Below are 18,974 nucleotides of genomic sequence, written 5' to 3'. Positions count from 1 at the left end.
GGGACCCAGAGAAGACTCCCTGAACTTCCAGGGCTGATGAACAAGCAGGTGCAGTGTCGAGCTGTTTATTCTTTCTTATGTATACAGAGATTATGAAGCCATAGTAATAGAAGGATTCAGTCTAAATTAACTTAATTTTAGTTGGTGTAAACAAACTTAAATTTCTTTATGGAGAAATATTTCCACTTCAGAAACCAAGACAAAAACTATCTTCATCATCATTTTTTTTTAAAGCAGCTTTGAGAATAAACAACATCTACTATGGTGCAAAAGTGTTTAAAATGCTTGGAATGTACAGCTCCCCTGTGGCTGAAAGTGGTAATATGTTTCCTTCATCCACTAATGGAGAAAAAAGAGTGCTAATCTCCGTATCGACCAGGTTTTATTGCAGAATGCTTACCCCTCAGCTGAGTGTTCATGTACTACTTGGATAGAGCTTGCAAGTCTATGTCTTGAGGTTGGCAAGGTGAAGATGTCCAGGGTGATGCAATTTGGGGGCACGGATTTTCAGGAGAGTTCACATTGAAGCCTCATGTTGTTAAGTCGCTTTGCAGTGCAAGATGTACCATTCCCGGGTCTCTCTCTGCTGCCCTGATAAATGGTAACAGGCCAATCACTTTAAATTGCCCTGTCACTATCCACCAAGGCATCTTAGTAACTGACCATCAGATAATACCTGGATTCTTTTCTTCTGCTAGTTATTGTTTTGTGTGGTTGACATCTTTGTCCAGGGAATTTGGGCCCATCTGTACTTAAAGTTGTCTTGCCATACGTGTATTCAAGTGATATTTACTGTCACCATTACTTGAGGGTGGATCTTTAGAGCTGGAACCAGGCAATACTGGAAGATCCACATTGTGTATTGGAAAGTCCTGGGATGGCTCATTTGCTGCTTTTGTTACCATTGCAACACGACGAGCTCTCCAAGGTGCGGTGTTTATTTAATAGAGTAGGGTCATCACTTCCTACCCTTTTGTTTCGGTTTTCTAATCCTGCAGGTATTTGAAAGGCCCAGTGCTGTCCCATTTTCGCTTCCTTCTGTAACAATTCAGTAAATGTGAAAATATTTCCTTGAAGAATGGTCCCTTTAATTAAAAGAGTGTTGTGAACTCCTTTAATATAAGCATTTTGTAGTAAAGCAGGGAATAAGCCTTCACCCCTATGTTGATGTATGGACAAAGAGGAAAGGTTTCTCATGATTGACAACTGGGGCTCTTTCCAACTAAGGTGCATGATGCAGGAAGATTGAAAACGACTCCAGTACATCATTCACTTATTTTAGGTTGGACATCTGACTCATCCTCCACTCCCAAGAAGTAATGTCTTAAAGGAAAGCTAATTGAGCAAGTGTTCATGTATAATTTCAGGTGTGGGAGGACATATTCCCCATCTTCCATGAAGGAATCCAAGGCTAAGAGATGACGTTGCTGACCCAAAGCTACAGGATATTATAAGAGAGAGTTTATTGGACCCCTGATCCCTGATGACTAATACAGGGTACTTTGTTTTGCTTTTAATCATAGCTGAATTCCCTCCGTTACTATAAAATCCTTATATTAAAGGTTTCCTTCAATATAAAGGTTTCCTTGGATTCCTTCATGGAAGATGGGGAATATGTCCTCCCACACCTGAAATTATACATGAACACTTGCTCAATTAGCTTTCCTTTAAGACATTACTTCTTGGGAGTGGAGGATGAGTCAGATGTCCAACCTAAAATAAGTGAATGATGTACTGGAGTCGTTTTCAATCTTCCTGCATCATGCACCTTAGTTGGAAAGAGCCCCAGTTGTCAATCATGAGAAACCTTTCCTCTTTGTCCATACATCAACATAGGGGTGAAGGCTTATTCCCTGCTTTACTACAAAATGCTTATATTAAAGGAGTTCACAACACTCTTTTAATTAAAGGGACCATTCTTCAAGGAAATATTTTCACATTTACTGAATTGTTACAGAAGGAAGCGAAAATGGGACAGCACTGGGCCTTTCAAATACCTGCAGGATTAGAAAACCGAAACAAAAGGGTAGGAAGTGATGACCCTACTCTATTAAATAAACACCGCACCTTGGAGAGCTCGTCGTGTTGCAATGGTAACAAAAGCAGCAAATGAGCCATCCCAGGACTTTCCAATACACAATGTGGATCTTCCAGTATTGCCTGGTTCCAGCTCTAAAGATCCACCCTCAAGTAATGGTGACAGTAAATATCACTTGAATACACGTATGGCAAGACAACTTTAAGTACAGATGGGCCCAAATTCCCTGGACAAAGATGTCAACCACACAAAACAATAACTAGCAGAAGAAAAGAATCCAGGTATTATCTGATGGTCAGTTACTAAGATGCCTTGGTGGATAGTGACAGGGCAATTTAAAGTGATTGGCCTGTTACCATTTATCAGGGCAGCAGAGAGAGACCCGGGAATGGTACATCTTGCACTGCAAAGCGACTTAACAACATGAGGCTTCAATGTGAACTCTCCTGAAAATCCGTGCCCCCAAATTGCATCACCCTGGACATCTTCACCTTGCCAACCTCAAGACATAGACTTGCAAGCTCTATCCAAGTAGTACATGAACACTCAGCTGAGGGGTAAGCATTCTGCAATAAAACCTGGTCGATACGGAGATTAGCACTCTTTTTTCTCCATTAGTGGATGAAGGAAACATATTACCACTTTCAGCCACAGGGGAGCTGTACATTCCAAGCATTTTAAACACTTTTGCACCATAGTAGATGTTGTTTATTCTCAAAGCTGCTTTAAAAAAAAATGATGATGAAGATAGTTTTTGTCTTGGTTTCTGAAGTGGAAATATTTCTCCATAAAGAAATTTAAGTTTGTTTACACCAACTAAAATTAAGTTAATTTAGACTGAATCCTTCTATTACTATGGCTTCATAATCTCTGTATACATAAGAAAGAATAAACAGCTCGACACTGCACCTGCTTGTTCATCAGCCCTGGAAGTTCAGGGAGTCTTCTCTGGGTCCCCATACAGGCCACCAAATAATGTCGACCTCAAAGTGAAAGCAGTCCGTTATTGTACCAGCAAATAATAGGTTTGTTCAAAAACGGGACAGAATTGCAATTTAGGACGAGCAAGCTGTATGTAGCAAAAGTCAACAAGGAGAGGAGAGGAACGTTATTTTAAGGGAAGAAAGGAGGATTTGGCAGGGGTCATTTTGAATGAAAGCGCGTGGGAGGAAAAGCGTCCGATGAGGGTGATGATGGTTTCTCTGAGCCTGAGTTGTCCCCGGAGTCAGTTTCTGCTTGGATGCACGTGTACATCTTCCTCTGATGATTGACAGTTTTTCCTGTCCTTGAAAAGGACAACCTGGGAGGACCCTCCACGCCCCCACCACCAACTCCTTGTTAGTGGAGTTGCAAGTTCACAGTGATAACTCCCGTTAGTGGCGTATTTCCGATCCATGGAAATCAGGTTATATTTCTGTGTTCAAAATGAGGTCAGGGCCAGGAACCCTCTTCTCACTTTGTCCCGTGAAAGCCAGTAGCAGCCAAACTGATATGGCTCTGTGGAATCCCGTCCTTACATTGATGCCTTATTTTTATGTAAAATGCTTGTAGGTTTTCTCCGGGATTTTTTGTCTGTCTGTTTCCATTTGTGTTTAATTGTATTTTGCCTTCTTACTTGTGAAGACGTTTTAGGCCTGCATTACTTCAACATACCTGTTACTCATAATGCCACTTCTCCCCGTGGTTTCTCTAGTATACTTATTACTTCGTAGGTTGTGTTCGAATCTTTGAACCCTCTGGGACTTATTTGGTGTCTATGAATTGCGTGGTGAGAATTTACTGACAACGCAATGCAGTCTTGACCGCATCCTCACTGGTTACACAGCTCTCGCTGAAAGCGGGTTTGACAAGGAAGGGCACGGATAGGCCTTTACGAAAAGGTGGGGATCCGGACTACCGTCCGGTGGAACAAAGACACTTTGTCAGGCGTCAGGGGGGTCAGGTCCACGGTAAAGACTGGGCCGGGTCCCTCACCAGCCGCTGAAAAACAAGCCACGGAAAGTGCGGAGCCACAGTCCTAGCTGAAGGCTGCCTGACAGGCATTCACTCAACCCAGAGCAGTCAATCCCCGCGGGGTGGGGCGGGTCTTCCGCCAGCCAGTCTCCAGCGCAGGACCGACAGGAAGGCTCTACCCCCACGGCCCCGCCCTCTCAGCTTCTTCTGACCACTCATTGGCGAGCAGGACTCTAGGATCGCGTCACTGATTGGCGGCTTGCGCCCACGTAGGCTACACAGGCAGGAACCTCGCCGCGTGTTCCCGTGCACCTCCCGAGGGCTGGGATCGCAGCAGCCTTGAGAGGACGCTCGGCCAAGGTGGGCAGCGCGGCTGGGGCCCTGGGACACTGCCAGGAAAACCGGGGACCTTGCCGTGTGAAACCCGTCGCCAGCCACATTCTAAGCCCCCCCCCGCCCCCCCCCCCCCGCCCCGGCCCAGGAGAGCCTCGGTGCCCTCATCCTGAGAGGCTACAATTCCCTTCAACCTCGAGGGGCCCAACGTCCGCTAACCCGGAGGACGCCAAATCTCCCCGCCCAGACCCAGATAGACACTAAATCCCCCAATGCTTACACCCCACAAACCCTGAGAACCCCAGTTCCCCTGAGCGCCGGTCACCCTCCCAGAAAGATCTAATTTCCCCAAACTCAAGAGACCCTACATGCCTGCATCCAGGGGACTTAATGTCAAGGGACCAAATGACCATAATGAGAGGCCCCCAATCTCCTCGGCCTCAAAGGTCCTGAAGCCTCTCCCCATGAGCACTGTATATGCCCTTGGCCTGAAAGGCCCAAGGTCTTGTCCTGAGGGACCCCAAGCCTCGGAGCCTGGGAGATTTGCGTCTCCTAGAGGCTGCGCCTGCGTCCTACGCGGATTTCTCCAGAACCCGGAGTGGAAGTCCAGAATCCCTTCCCTGAGAAAGGCGGCTTTCCTGTCGCCACCACAGGCCCGCCCAATCGCCTGGACAGCCTCTGGCAGTGCTCGGGAGGCCGCGCTTCTCCTGAGGTGGCCTATGCCCCAACCTTTTCCCTGTCCCGTTGGGCCCCCACGTCATCCCTCTCTGGACACCCTGCCAAAGGGGAGAAAGACGTTCAGCCCCCCTAGCGCCTTCTCCTTTCACAGTGCCTCAGCCTCGGGTCTGGGAGAGCATGAACCCCAAGAGTGTGCTGCAGTAGTGCTCTGAGGGTGAAGCAGGGAATTCGAGGCCAAACCTGAAGGTGAGTGGTGGCATCTGCAGAATGTTTGGGCACAGCGCTGGCGACAGAGCTGTCCCAGGTTCCGCAGTCGCCTGACAATTGTGTTGGGCCACTGGGCGCATGTGCAGAGTGAACCTGGTGCATGGAGGACCCAGTGTGAAAGGGCAGAGTCAGGGCAGAAGGGAGGAGGCCCAGCGTGGTCTCAGGGACCAGGGTCACCTCTGAGAGGGACAGGGCTGCTGACAGAGCTGCCTCAGAGCTCCTCAAGCTTCCAGTCTGCTGGGAAGCTTTTCTGCCCATGTTTGAATAACACTGGGTGTGGGCTGAACAGGATTCTTCATGCCAGGACATTCTCAGAGCAGTTGAGAGAAGGCCCACAGTGCCCTCAGGGACCAGGGACACTACCGAGAGGGACAGGGCTGGTGACAGGGCTAGGTGCCTGGGACCTTCACCAACACCTGGCACTTGTGGTGACCCTCTATGCACCTGTGCAGAATGCATGCGGTGGGGACATGATCACAGGAAGTTAATGGGACGAGGCATCACAAGACCAGTGTCAGGCCAGCTGGGAGAAGATGCACAGTGATCGCCTGGTCAAGGAATACTACCAGGAGGGAAAGGGCTAGTGATGGAGCTTCCCTGGAGCTCCAGTGATGCCTGGCCTGAGGATCTGCCCTCTCTATCCATATGCACTGCACACTGGGTGTCGGGGAGGGCAGGATTTGGGGTCACAGAACAGTGTAAGGCAAACCTGGGAGAATGCCTAGAGTGCCATTAGGGACCAGGGATACTACCTGGAGGGCAGGGCGGGTGACAGAGCTGCACCAAAGCTGCACATACACCCATCTCATGGGATGGTCCTCTCTGAGCATGGAGAGGGATGCTCGTGGGAATGATAGGGTTCAGCCTTGCACAACAATGTGAAGAATATGGGGGCAGGCTCCGGGTGTGGGAAGGAAGTGGGACACAACTGGAGCAGATCAGATCTTTCTGGATCAGAGACCACCAGAGGCCCTAGGCTGCTCCCTGCACCAGGGAGGAAGAGAAGGCCCTCTTCAGGTTCTCACTCTCATAACTGATGCAACCTACAATCTTCTCCATGCCACAGTTGCTTTCAAGGATATTTCCATCTCTGTCACCTGGGAAGAGTGGGAAGTGATGGGAGTCTGGAGAAAAGCTGGTACAAGAACATGAGAAGGAATTATCAGGAGCTCTTCAGCCTAGGTAATGGCAAGTGCTGGAGCAGAGGAGCCTGTTAAACATGACATGTCTCTCGGCTGGCTCTCTCACTCAGGGGGCTCTATCTGCCCTACAGCTCTCTTCTGTGTGGAAACCAGTCTGGGGGGATTTTGCTCCTTTGTTTCAGAGCAGGGCTGGCTATGACAACTCAGAGCTCACAGAGCTTTGTTCTAGGCTTCCCTGACCCATCAGGCTGAGTCGCAATGGCTTTGTGGTGTATGATCCTCCTTCCTGCCCTTTGCTTTCAGGAAAAAAAGATTTTGTTTCTTTGCAGGTCTCAGACCCCCCAGACCAGTTTTTATGTGTCAGTGCACACCAGCCACAAAGCCCCAGATGGATGACAGTGAGGATTCTGGTGAAGTATGGACTCTGTGGCAGCAAGGTGAGGGGCTGAGAAACCAGGAGTATCCTCCTGACACAGATCTGGTTTAGATCAAGCTGCATTTCAGGAGTTGACAAAGGAAGGCTTTGCTTGTTCAGCAAACAAGCAAGATGCAAAACAGTGTAATCTACAGTAAGGAGCCATTTGTATAAACTTTTCAAGTATGTAAAGTAATTATGTATATGGACACATACATTAAGAAGCATAAATGTATAAAATATAAAATTGAGTAATAAATAACTAATTTGGAATAGGTGTCACCAGGAGAGAAGAAGGTAGTTCTGGCAGCTGAGCAGTGCTGTAAGACCTGACTGCCTGATGGCGAGCATGGGGGCATGTGGGAAAAATTATCGACCATGGTGATTAAGGGAGCTGAGGTTGTGAGCCAGAGTGTGGAGCAGTTGACCTTTCTGTCAGTTCCTGGTGTCAGCCACGGTGTCATCCTGTGTAGTTTCGTGAGCATGTGGTAGCTGGGGTCGGTTTGCTTTCATGTGTCTGGCATTGAAACACAGCTGAAATCAAGGTGTTATCTTTAACTTGACAAATTCTGTTTCTGTGGTCCTCATACTTGAGACTCTGTTCCTAGGACTTTCTGATGCTGACTGGAATCTAAAGATTACAGGAATCTAAAGGGGTTGAAAATATTAGAAATGAACGAGACAAGGTGATCATGAGGCCATTATCCTGGATGAGGCCAGTCAGAATGAAGAAGACGAACAGGAGAAAGGGCCATGCTTAATGAAGGGAGTATCTGAAAGGTTACATGACCTTTATTATGAGTTTTTGTCATGAAAGGCCAATTTCTTTTATAACAAATCTAATAGATACTGTATGAATACCGGGTGAAACCCAGATGATGCTTTGTGTAACTTTTAAGCATCTTAATAACGTTAGTTGATGCCCCCAAGGGAAGCATAGGCCTTACTGATAACTCAGAAAACATTTTCCTATCATCCGGGATTGCCCTTGGTCTACTCTGTGATTCAGAAGTTTATGTACCTAGTGAGCAAGCCCAGATTTTGGAAACATTAACCTATCAAAACACTGATTTCTCACTATCTTGTAGTCAAACGTTCTGGGGTGGCCTTCAGAAGGGAACAGAAGGTGAGTATTTCCCAAATCCCATTGACAACAAAAATCTTCCCCATGGATGCAAATGCAGGTAAGAGTAGGAGAATGCAGAGAGTTTCAGAGTTACACAAATGTTTGATTTATATATGAGGTCACTGCATCAGGGGTAATGCAATCTAATCCATGGCTCCTCTAAAGTACTTACAAACTCATTAAAACTTTCATAGTTTTATAAAGTCCAAATACTACCACATCGTTCTTCTGATTGATGATTTCAACCGCAGTTCTTCTATGCTGAAGTTGTGAAAGAGCCACTGAGACCCTCTGACTAAGGGAAGCGTACTGATGTACAGGGATTTTGTTCAGTGGATGGCCCCAGATGAAGGAGATTACAGGCCCAGCATTAGAGCGTCCAACTCTAAGAAAGCATCTCCCATCCCTGAGGAGCTTCAGGTTTGATGATTGAAAAGCAACAAGTAATATGGCTTAAGGAATTCATATAGGTTGCACACTATTCAACAGAAACTAATCCATGTGGGACTGACTTCAAATGCCCAGCCACGAAGGAAGAAGTAAGAACTACCCAGCTTCTTTTCCTGAGCACTAATTAGGCCACTCTCATCCTCTTTGGAATCATTTGTTCAGCCTGCCTGCCTCTGCGTTGTAAGGTTTTTGAGAGGCTGGTCCATACCTGATTCTTCTCAGAAGTCTCGGGGCCACTGAGGGGCCCCCTGTACATTTGCTGAATGAATGCCTTCACAAGTACAAATTAAAGTAGAATGGGTCAACGGACACTGAAGATACTTTTTCATGAGATGTCAAGTACAGAGACAACTGAGGGGTAAGTTGATAGCACAACCATAATCTCACATTCAGACTGTGTTCCATAGCTCACAAAACACTGTGATGACCATCATTACATTTTGTGTTCACCATAACACTAAGCAATTAGCATGTTATAGATCAGGAAACTGAAGAGAACTAGCCAGTGGCACAACCTTATTCAAACAGAATTGACGGGATCCAACTAATCCATGCACATATATTATTTTAAGGTACAACAATTTGCAAGTATCAGCATCATTTTCTTTATTGTCTAGATACATCTCTTCCAACTATGTCTTTATTCCCATCCCAATATCCCTCACTCTCACTATTATAGAGGATGTTGAAAGAAAAGAGCCTTAAGGCATGGATTTTAGTCTGGAATTCAGTATCCATATAGGCCCTCTCTTCTGCATTAATTTCATGATCCTAAGGTATCCCCAAGGGTTGCTGAAGTAGTAATTAAAGCCTTGCATGTGAAAATATATCATAAATCCCAAAGAATTAAATAAGTGCATGTGACCTTTGGCTCTGTGACTCCACATTGAAGGCGATGTCCAGGACACAATTAAGTAATGAATCTAGTTTGAATAAATTGTCCAGAAGAGCAAATTTGCTGACTGAACGGGGCTCGGAACATGTCCTGAAACCAGTGTTCCCTCCTGGAGAAGCAAGGACCCCTGGAGAGCACTGTAGACAAGAATTGGGTAAGTGAAAATAATTTGTACACTACAGTTCCTCTAAGCCCTCTAGAACTGCTGAGAGCTTATGGCCTAGGTGTGTATAGCACACTTTAGATAAGTCTGGATTTAGGCAGACGAAGCTGAGACTGCAGTCTGCACTGGAGTTTGGTCAAACCTTACAAATTCTCTAAGCTCCAGAACGCTAATTTGTAAAGTGATAAGAATACAGAGTTCGGCCCTGGCTGGTGTGGCTCAGTGGATTGAGCGTGGGCTGTGAACCAAAGCGTTGCCGGTTCGAGTCCCAGTCAGGACACATGCCCGGTTTGCAGTGGGGGCCACATGAGAGGCAACCACACACTGATGTTTCTCTTCCTCTCTTTCTCCCTCCCATCCCCTCTCTCCAAATATAAGTAAATACAACCTTAAAAAAAAAGGATACATAGTCATGTATAGTTTGAAAACATTAAATTAAATTTAAAACAATCAACACATGCAGTTGTCCAATAAATTCAGCCATGATAATACATCCATTCTCTCTCTTGGTGTTGTAAACACAGGCCTTGCCTAATGCCTAACACACATAATACGCCCTCAATGAGTATTTATGTTGTGAAATATTTTATGAGTAAATGTTGTGAAGTTAAAGCAGATAATGTAAGATCTAGAAATTTTAGTTCTATCTTTCACTTGCTGTCTGTGTGGACCATTAATCTGTCTGAACGAATAGTTAACAGAGGAAAATGCTAGAGAATAGAAGGACAGAGGAAAATTTGATTGGAGGGCATTGTGTGTTTTCTGAGAACACAGAGACTAACAGTCCAGACCCCACCAACCTCGCTCACCTGCTCTTCTCCAACTTAGAACTCAGGAGAAAGGAGTTTGATGCGAAGATGTACAGCCTACGAGAAAGAAAGGGTCAAGTGTACCAAGAGGTCAGCAAGCCCCAGGATGATGACTACCTCTGTAAGTGACCCTCACAAAGGAGTATGTCATCCTTAATACAATAATTTCATTAGGTCATTTGGTCCCTAAATTGGTCCCTTTCTCCAGTGACCTAAAGTACAGGATGGAGGCTCAGCGATGTGAGTACCTGGGTTCTCACTGAAGCTCTTCATGGGCAGGAACCTGCTCCATACCTTTCCTGATCCCTGCTCCTCTCACCTGCAGATTGTGAAAAGTGTCAGTACTTCTGCATTGACGGCTGTCCTGTGCATGGGCCCCCTACATTTATAAAAGACAGTGCAGTGGACATGGGGCATCCTAACCGCTCAGCTCTCACTCTGCCCCCTGGATTGACAATCAGACTATCAGGCATCCCTGAGGCTGGGCTTGGAGTGTGGAACGAGGCATCTGATCTTCCAGTGGGTCTCTGCTTTGGCCCTTTTGAGGGCCAGGTCACACAAGATGAAGAGGCATCCAAGACTGGATACGCCTGGGTGGTGAGAAATGTTTACCTGTTTCTATGTTCTCCGGCTGCCCACATCCCTTCTGTGGCTTGGAGGGGCATTACCTCTCACATGCTAGACATGGATGGGGATAATATGGCTAGCACTGTGTACTGAGTGCACTTTGCATGAACACAGAGCTCCTGATTAGAGATCAGAATGTAAGTGGAAACAAAGTGGTACTGACACAAAGGAGTGGCTCCACCCATGTGGGTCTCCTGCTCTGATGGACAGACAGACTTGAATGTGTAGATGATGGCCAAGAAAAATATGTGGTCATAGGTGGCAGTTGAATACCCATGTGGACTGAAAGAGCTTTGATGTCAGTAGAGTAAAATAGTTCTTCTGCCTATTACTTTCCCAGCCAAAAAGTAAAAATAAAAAGACCTACAACCTCTTTTCTGCAATACAGATTACCAAAGGGGGAAAATGCTATGAGTATGTGGATGGAAAGGACAAATCCTGTTCCAACTGGATGAGGTAAGGTCTTTAGGTATCTGGGTGCCAGTGAGGACTCTCATCCCCTACTGGTCCATGTTTCTTTCCCTGTCATCATGCCTCCCTCTGTGATCTCCCTCAGTCCTCTGTTCCTCTTTGTTCTCCACACAGTACTCCTTCAAATCAAGAGGCACTTAGAAAAAGGGAGATGAAAAGTAGCATCCCTATGCTATTTTAAAATATAAATCCCTCAAAATATAAATCCCTATGCTAGACTCAATTTGATCACTAGAGGAAACCTGGAGGACCCTATTTTCACCAGGGATACTGATTTACATTTTACCTAATGAACATTAATCAAGCACTGACTGTATTCCAGTTTACACAAACGAGTTCATTGCTCACACAGATCAGACAGTCCATGTCCTTATGTAGGTATATTGCAGACAGACAAGAAACCATTGCTTTTAGAAAATATAAGTATATTTGTAATATGTTTTGAGAAGTGCACAATGTCAGGGTAGCCTAAACCATGGATACCTAAACTGATGGGAGCAGTAAAGCATCCTGGCCTGAGTTCTAATTAGAACTGTGTTCTGAGGTCTGCAGAGGGATGGTCATGGGACCCTTTTCTGAGGGGCTCTATTTTATCATGGGGAAGACTGTGTGAATCAACTAATATTGTTCTGTTATTTTGCTAAGACAAAAAGACCTCAAGGTTTCTACTGGAACCTTGCTGAGTCAAGTGGATGGTGCCCTAGGTAAAGTTTGGGAGATAGAGAGAGTCCTCTTAGCAGAAGATGGACTGGGGCTGAGTACTGGATAATGTGAACTAATCTAGGGACAGAGTCTGTGTCAAGCACCATTTTGTGTGGTGTGAAACAGAACTTGAGGTAGTGTTTAGAGAAGCTAGGAGTCAGTGGGTTTTATGCCAGTCAGGGTAGAGCATAAGGCTGTGATTGGGTTTTGGAAAATGATATTAGGCAGGATGAGCACTGTCAGCAGGACTTGGACATAGATATTCACATGGTATTCTGACAGAGGCTCAGACACTGAGCAGAAGGTTCCCTGGGAGTGTTGTGGGAAGTGGGTGACATCAGAGCCTAAGGACCTTAAGTGTCACTGAGGAGCTGCATGTGGTTGTGACAGGTAGTGGGGGCTCATTGCTGTGGTTTCTTTCCCTTCTTCTGCCTCAATCCCAGGTATGTGAACTGTGCCCGGCATGATGAAGAGCAGAACCTGGTGGCCTTTCAATATCACAGGCAGATATTCTACCGAACCTGCCAGGTCATCAGGCCGGGCTGTGAGCTGCTGGTCTGGTATGGGGACGAGTATGCCCAGCACCTGGGCATCAGGCATGGCGGTAAGTGGAAGAGAAAGCTCAGAGCAGGGCAATGTGTGGCATCACTGTACTTCTCCAATCATAAAAAGAGAGAGACATTTCCTTAGGAATTTTCATGGTCCAACTCCAGAGTAAAATACACTATAAAGTTCGTAAAGTTTCGTCAGATGCTTCAGAAATCAAGCATTCACTTCGAATATCCTTCACCCTTAGGAACAATATTCGTATTTCTTTTTACTTTTTCTAATTTTTAAAATACTCCATGCACAAAACTTGCAAAAGCTTAGATAGAGCACCGAAGGGCTTAGAGGACCTCCCACAAAGACGTTATAAGCACTAACCAGCTCTCTCACCAACGCATTTTCTTCTGAACCTTTAATTGCTGTTTCTTTTCAATATCCTTCATATTTCTAAGTGAAATGTGTATGTCAGTATTGCATTGCTTCATTATTGCATTTATTTCAGTGAATTCCTAATATCAGCCAAACATGGCTCAGGAGCTAGATTAACACAGTGATCAGAATCACTGCTCTTGAGCAGCTGATGGATGAAGGAGGGAAAGCCAGGTACACATACTTGTGTTTTTGTAGTATTACACATTCATTCATGCTTTGGAGAAACGAAATCCAGGACAAGTGCCTAGAGATCAGTGAGAGGGGAGGATGCCATGTGGCAGATGATCAGGGAAGGGCTCTATGAGGAGATGACATTTACAATAATACCTGTGGGCAAAGGATCATGGCAGGGAGATCAGCTAGTGCAGGAAAGGAAAGAGGTGGGGCCTCAAGCTGACTGATGCCACTCAGGTCTTGGTCTCTGCATAGGAGGTTAGAACGGAAGTTGGGAAAATGCCCAGCAGGTGGAAATACAGTGCCTATGATCCAAGCTGAGTCACTAGGGACTTTTCTGAGTGAGAAGAGGTACTTGTGCACTTGTTAGCTACAGCGTGGCATGTCTCTCTTCTAAGATTCTGAGTTTCTAGTTTCTGGAACGTAAACTTCTGTTGGGAATCTCCTCCATGATTACTTCATCTCCAAGTGAGAGAGAATGGTAGATTGGTCATAGTTTTATGAGGGTCAGCTGTGTGAGAAAAGTATAGCTAGAGAAATATTTAGAAATGGAACTGCCTGTTGTATTTGAAACAGGCTAACGGTGAATGAAATCAGGCATGGATACTTGTGAGGCTTGAGGGAAGACATATTTTTATTTTATGATTTTGGAAGACAGAGAGAAGCATCTCCCTTTGGGGGACTGTGGCTTATCTCTTTAACATGACTAAGCAGATACATATATATGGGAGATGTCACTGCAGTTCCATCCATAGAGGTTATCAAATTGCCTCTGATGCTTCTTGGAAGTCCTTAATCTGGCAAAATTGTAGAAAAGACCATTGGTGTGGCCTTAATGGATTTCTGAAGAAGGTGCAGTGCACAGAAATGAAAAGGAAAATAGACTGTGTAGGAACACATTGTCACCACAATAAGATTGATTGATAGGGCCACTCCTATCAGGAGACAAAGCATATGGCTCTGGAAGCCTTGTCAACATCTGCCCTGACCAAAAAATTCTCTTTCAGCAAAACCAAAACAAGGGGTCCACCCATGCCCCCTCTGCACTTTGGCCTTCAACAGTAAGAAATTGCTCAGCCAACATGTGAAACGCAGTCATCCCTCTCAGATTCTCCCAGGAACATCTGCAAGAAAATCCCACCAATCAGAGGTGCCCTGCCCAGAGGAGCAGAATCAGCAGCAGCAACAAGCCAATTCACAGAACTGCAGTGATAAAGATGAAGGTCAAGATGTCAAAAAAAGGTCCCATTGTTTGCTTAAAAGAATAAGGCAGAAGAGGGTTTCAGGGGCTTTGTTGAAACCTCTCCATGTACAAATGAGCAACTCTATTGAGGGTGAGAGGATGATGGAGGAAGAGCCGAGCACAGTCCAGAATGTGCATCCGGAGGATTCAGGGAAATTTTTTGTGAGAGGAGAAGAGTCAAGAAGTGTAACAATTAAGTATGGAGGGTGTGGGCAAGACTTGGATCATGTGTCACAGTTGAAAATATGCCCGAAGACACACTCCAGGGACAGGACCTATGTTTGCAGGGAGCCCGGACAAGGCTTTTCAGGGATGTCAGGTCTTGTCACACACCAGAGGAATAATTCAAGAGATAAACCCTATGTTTGCAGGGAGTGTGGCAGAGGCTTCACACAGAAATCAGTTCTGATTCAACACCACAGGACACACTCGGGGGAGAAGCCGTATGTTTGTAAGGAGTGTGACAGAGTCTTTTCACATAAACCAAATCTCGTTAGGCACCAGAGGACACACACTGGGGAAAAGCCCTATGTTTGCCCAGAGTGTGGGCGACGTTTTACAGTGAAGTTCAATCTCATGACACACCAGAGGATCCACTCTGGGGAGAAGCCCTATGTTTGCCCAGAGTGTGGGCGATGTTTTACAATGAAGTTCAATCTCATGACACACCAGAGGATCCACTCCGGGGAGAAGCCCTATGTGTGCAGGGAGTGTGGACGAGGCTTTACACAGAAGTCACACCTCATCAAACACCAGACAAGACACTCAGGGGAGAAGCCCTAATTTTTCATGGAAGTCAAGTAAGTCATTAGCTTTTAGTCACATCTCAACTGCCATAGGACAGAGGTAGCCCACACACTTCATACAGCTCAGAGGGGTGTTCAGGGGAGGTGCACGGTCCCTTTATTCTTCCCCAAGAGTGTCATTAGTACAGAAGTAATTTGTTAAACAAATCCTCCACTTTCATGACAAGAGATATGATAGACAAACAGTTCATTAATTACTACAGGAATATCAACACAGAGTTACTCCAAGTGTTTCCAGTCTTCCGTTCTAATAAATTGTGTTGCAACACTAATTGGAAGCCCAGATACCTCATTTCCCATTTCACTGAAAGTATAGAGTTCCAGGAGGGCCACAGGGAACCCATACTCTCAGACTCAGAAACTCAACTCGTATAAACGTCTAAGTTAGGTTACCGCCAGGGAAAGGGAAGTTAGACAGACTCACCCGAGAAGGCGATGTTCCTGTAGTCCTTAGAAGAGGGCACTTTTCTCCTTATTAGGTGAGCCTTTAACTGCCTCCCTTGGCTTCTTTTGGCTCCTGTCCTGATTTACTCAGACCTCTAGCCTCAGAGGTGAAAGGCAGGCAGGGGTGTGTGTGTGTGTGTGTGTGTGTGGTCGTGAGCCTGGTTCTGTCTGGGTACCTGATCTGCCTCACTCCTTGCTCCCACTTAAGGGTCAGCATTTCCAGCATTTCATGATGCACAGCATATAGACTCCAGATCAGTCCACACTGAGTTTGGGTCTCAGCACTTCCCCCTCCAGCTGTGTGAGCTACAGCAAGGTTGTCAATACTTCTGTGCCTATTTCCTAGTCTGTACAATGGAAAGAGCAACCCCTGCCTTTTTGTTTGACATTCCAAGTTGAGGCAGAATCTGTCACAGAGGAAGGCTGAAATTGCAAGTCTCCTGCTGAACTGCTTTCAGTGGTCAAGTCTTCCAGATCTCCCAATGCTGGTCAAGGGAAGATATGGAGACAGTAGGGGCTTGGGACCAAATTCAGACATTGAGCAGACACCACTGCTTTCTCCACATAGACGCTGGTTCCCTGAGCAGGAGGCATGAGTTTGGGGACATGCTTTCAGGCAAGTCGCCACCTCCTCCATTGAGCCTGAGCTGCCTCCTCTTCTCAACACACAGGCAAATTAGCACTGAGATAACCTGTGGAACAAGGCTCTTGCAAAGCCATTGCTGAAAACTGAGACTGGTGACAGCGTCTGCCTGAACTGTGTGCACCTAATCTGCACACAGCATTTGTGATGCCCATGACGCGGGAACTTCGGTAGTGCACATGCCTTGTCATGGCCCCCACAGGGTTTAATATACCATTGCCACCATCTCAGAAGTCTTAATTGTTTGTTTATTGAAGTCCTATGGGATAATGCACATACTACAAACAGAGCAGTTATGTACAATCTTAGTCATTCATGGCCACCCGTTCCCTGACAATGTCCACAATGGCCCAGGAGCACAGAATTCCCATGGACCCAATGGGTGGGAGTCTGGCAAGACTCAAGGTGAGAACAGGGTGAACATCTATCTGTGTAAGCGAGGGTGGGGACAGCACCTTGAAGTCACACTTTTCTTAGGAACAGAACTGACTTCAATACAAGGAGAAGGAAAACACAATCAGTGAGGAGCCCTAGCATATCCTGTTCTGCATCAGGAAGACCTAAACATGTCCTATCCTGTTCCTACTGCAGTGGGTTTGCAAAACGGGGAAGCCCAGACCCCATGACCCTGAATGGTGACTTTTCTGTTCTGATGCCAGGCTTGTGAAGAGAGTCTACATAAACACTGAAGCGGGCACAATAGCAGGCATAATAGATGCCCACTATTATTTTCTCATTTATTCATGCTTTCCCAAAGGAAATTGTGTTTCTTGAGTTTTCTTCTTCCCTGTGCAGCACCCCCTGGTAGAACCCCAAAACTTTCAATGTGCTGTACCTTAGCATGGGCCACGAGAGAGGGGCAGAGTCCTGGTGTAATATTGGCAGAGGGGCTGGAACTAAAATTCATTGTGCTGCATAACCCATGCCTTCCAACAGGACTGATACTGGAGTTCTCCTAGAAGTCCGAATGATTCAAGATGAGTAGAAAGAGATCTGTTCCCTCTCCCTCATTCCACAAACCACATTCCTAGCATGGCTGCCAGCCTCCAAGACATCCCCCAAATCCACCTCCTGTCAACCCTGCCCATGTACAGAGCTTCCATCACACCTCGGCTGACCTGTGCTGTAAAATGGTATGTGGCACTCTAAGCTAAGTCATAAACAGGCACTTCTGTTTCAGCCTTACTTGCATAGCTCACGTGGTCTCAGATTACCTTGTGCAGGGGGGCAGGGGGAGGGAGGGTGGGTGTTTGCAGTTCCCTCTTACCTACCTGTTAGCAGCTGTCACCCATAATCCTCAGTTTGAAGAGGGAGTCCCCAAGGAGTAAGTTCAGCCTGACACGTGCTGGATTCTGAGTGTCTTGTCCCCTAGCAGGCAGTTCAGGCCACTCTCCTGTCTATCTGATACCTGCTGGGCCTGCAGGGCGAGTCCACATACATCTGTTGGCTTGCCAACTCCTCCACCTGGCAGGGTCATTGCTCTGGTCTGGGCAAGTTGATACCTTTGGGCAAAAAATACACCAGCAGCTGAGACAACAGGACAGCAATGGGCAGCTGCCTCCATCATGCTCTTCACTCTGTGACCAGGCCCAGCTGGCTTCTGCCCTCATTGTCTGCCATTCAGGTAAGGGACCTGCCAGCTGGCTTGAGGACCATAGCTGGGAAGGTGAGTGTGTCATTTGCCAGAATGGTCAGCCTAGAGGCCAGAGCAGTTCACTGTGCCCCCACAGTAGGGGTCAGGTAAGGCTTTCTGAAACTTGGAAGATTTTATTTGAATCCAAACCTTACCCTGTCTGTCCCCGGATCTGGCCCAGTCTTAATTACTTTACAAAGACTCTGACTCAGACCCAGAGAGTTGCACTTGTGGATGTATGTCACCCACAGATGCTCCTTCATAAATCTCACTTCTTACTGAAGAAAGGTTTTATTGAAAAAAAGTTTAGCCCTGTCTGTTCTGTCTAGCTAAGCATTACCCCATAATACAAAAGGATGGGGTTCAGCCTCCCACCTTGGGGCACAAGAGAGGAAAATGATTAATATTTCCCTGTCATCGAGTTTCCTCTCTCCCTCTCTCTCTCTCCCTCTCCCTCACCCCAAACTCGATAAGCATGTCCTCATGCAAGGATTTAAAAAATGTTCTTCTTCTTTTTTTAATTGTTGTTCAAGTACATTTGTCTCCATTTTCCCAGCTCCTCTCCCCCCTCCCTCCAGCCATTCCCACCTGCCACCCTTGATCCTACCCCCTTTTGGCTTTGTCCATCTGTCCTTTATACATGTTCCTTGACAACCCTTCCTCTTTTCTCCTGATCATCCCCTCCTACCTCCCATCCGGTTACTCTAGGTTTGTTCTTAATTTCAATGCCTCTGGTTATATTTTGCTTGCTTGCTTTGTTGATTGGCTGCACTGATAGATGAGATCATATGGTATTTGTCTTTAACCACCTGGCTTATTTCACTTACCATAATGTTCTCCAGATCCATCCAAGGTATCACAAAGGGCCTATAGGAGCTCCCTCTTTCACACTTGGTGGGGATGCAGAATGGTGCAGCACTGTGGAAAACAGCATGGAATTTCCTCAAAAAACTAAAAATAGAACTGCCATGTGAGCCAGCAATT

The 18,974-nt window shown here is 46.2% G+C and overlaps 1 protein-coding gene across 1 annotated transcript; it reads left to right on the top strand.

The window, feature by feature from the left end:
- Window positions 1-9,318: 9,318 nt before the first annotated feature.
- Window positions 9,319-15,247, top strand: LOC139440571 (histone-lysine N-methyltransferase PRDM9-like). Its single transcript, XM_071220364.1, has 6 exons — window positions 9,319-9,451; window positions 10,289-10,390; window positions 10,595-10,866; window positions 11,285-11,352; window positions 12,513-12,706; window positions 14,229-15,247. Exons 2-6 carry the CDS (start codon window positions 10,318-10,320, stop codon window positions 15,245-15,247), a joined length of 1,626 nt encoding a protein of 541 aa, XP_071076465.1. The 5' UTR covers window positions 9,319-9,451; window positions 10,289-10,317.
- Window positions 15,248-18,974: the final 3,727 nt, after the last annotated feature.

This window comes from Desmodus rotundus, chromosome Y, assembly GCF_022682495.2.
Source record: "Desmodus rotundus isolate HL8 chromosome Y, HLdesRot8A.1, whole genome shotgun sequence".
In the NCBI taxonomy this organism is placed as follows: Eukaryota; Metazoa; Chordata; class Mammalia; order Chiroptera; family Phyllostomidae; genus Desmodus; species Desmodus rotundus.
This window is presented reverse-complemented; position numbering and strand designations above follow the sequence as displayed.

What these genes read in the sequence shown, in the direction of transcription:
- LOC139440571 (XM_071220364.1), top strand. Translation starts at nt 10,318, where the DNA reads ATGTACAGCCTACGAGAAAGAAAGGGTCAAGTGTACCAAGAGGTCAGC. An exon ending in CCAGGATGATGACTACCTCT is followed by an intron (nt 10,391 to 10,594) that starts GTAAGTGACCCT and finishes TCTCACCTGCAG; the next exon opens with ATTGTGAAAAGTGTCAGTAC. An exon ending in TCCTGTTCCAACTGGATGAG is followed by an intron (nt 11,353 to 12,512) that starts GTAAGGTCTTTA and finishes CCTCAATCCCAG; the next exon opens with GTATGTGAACTGTGCCCGGC.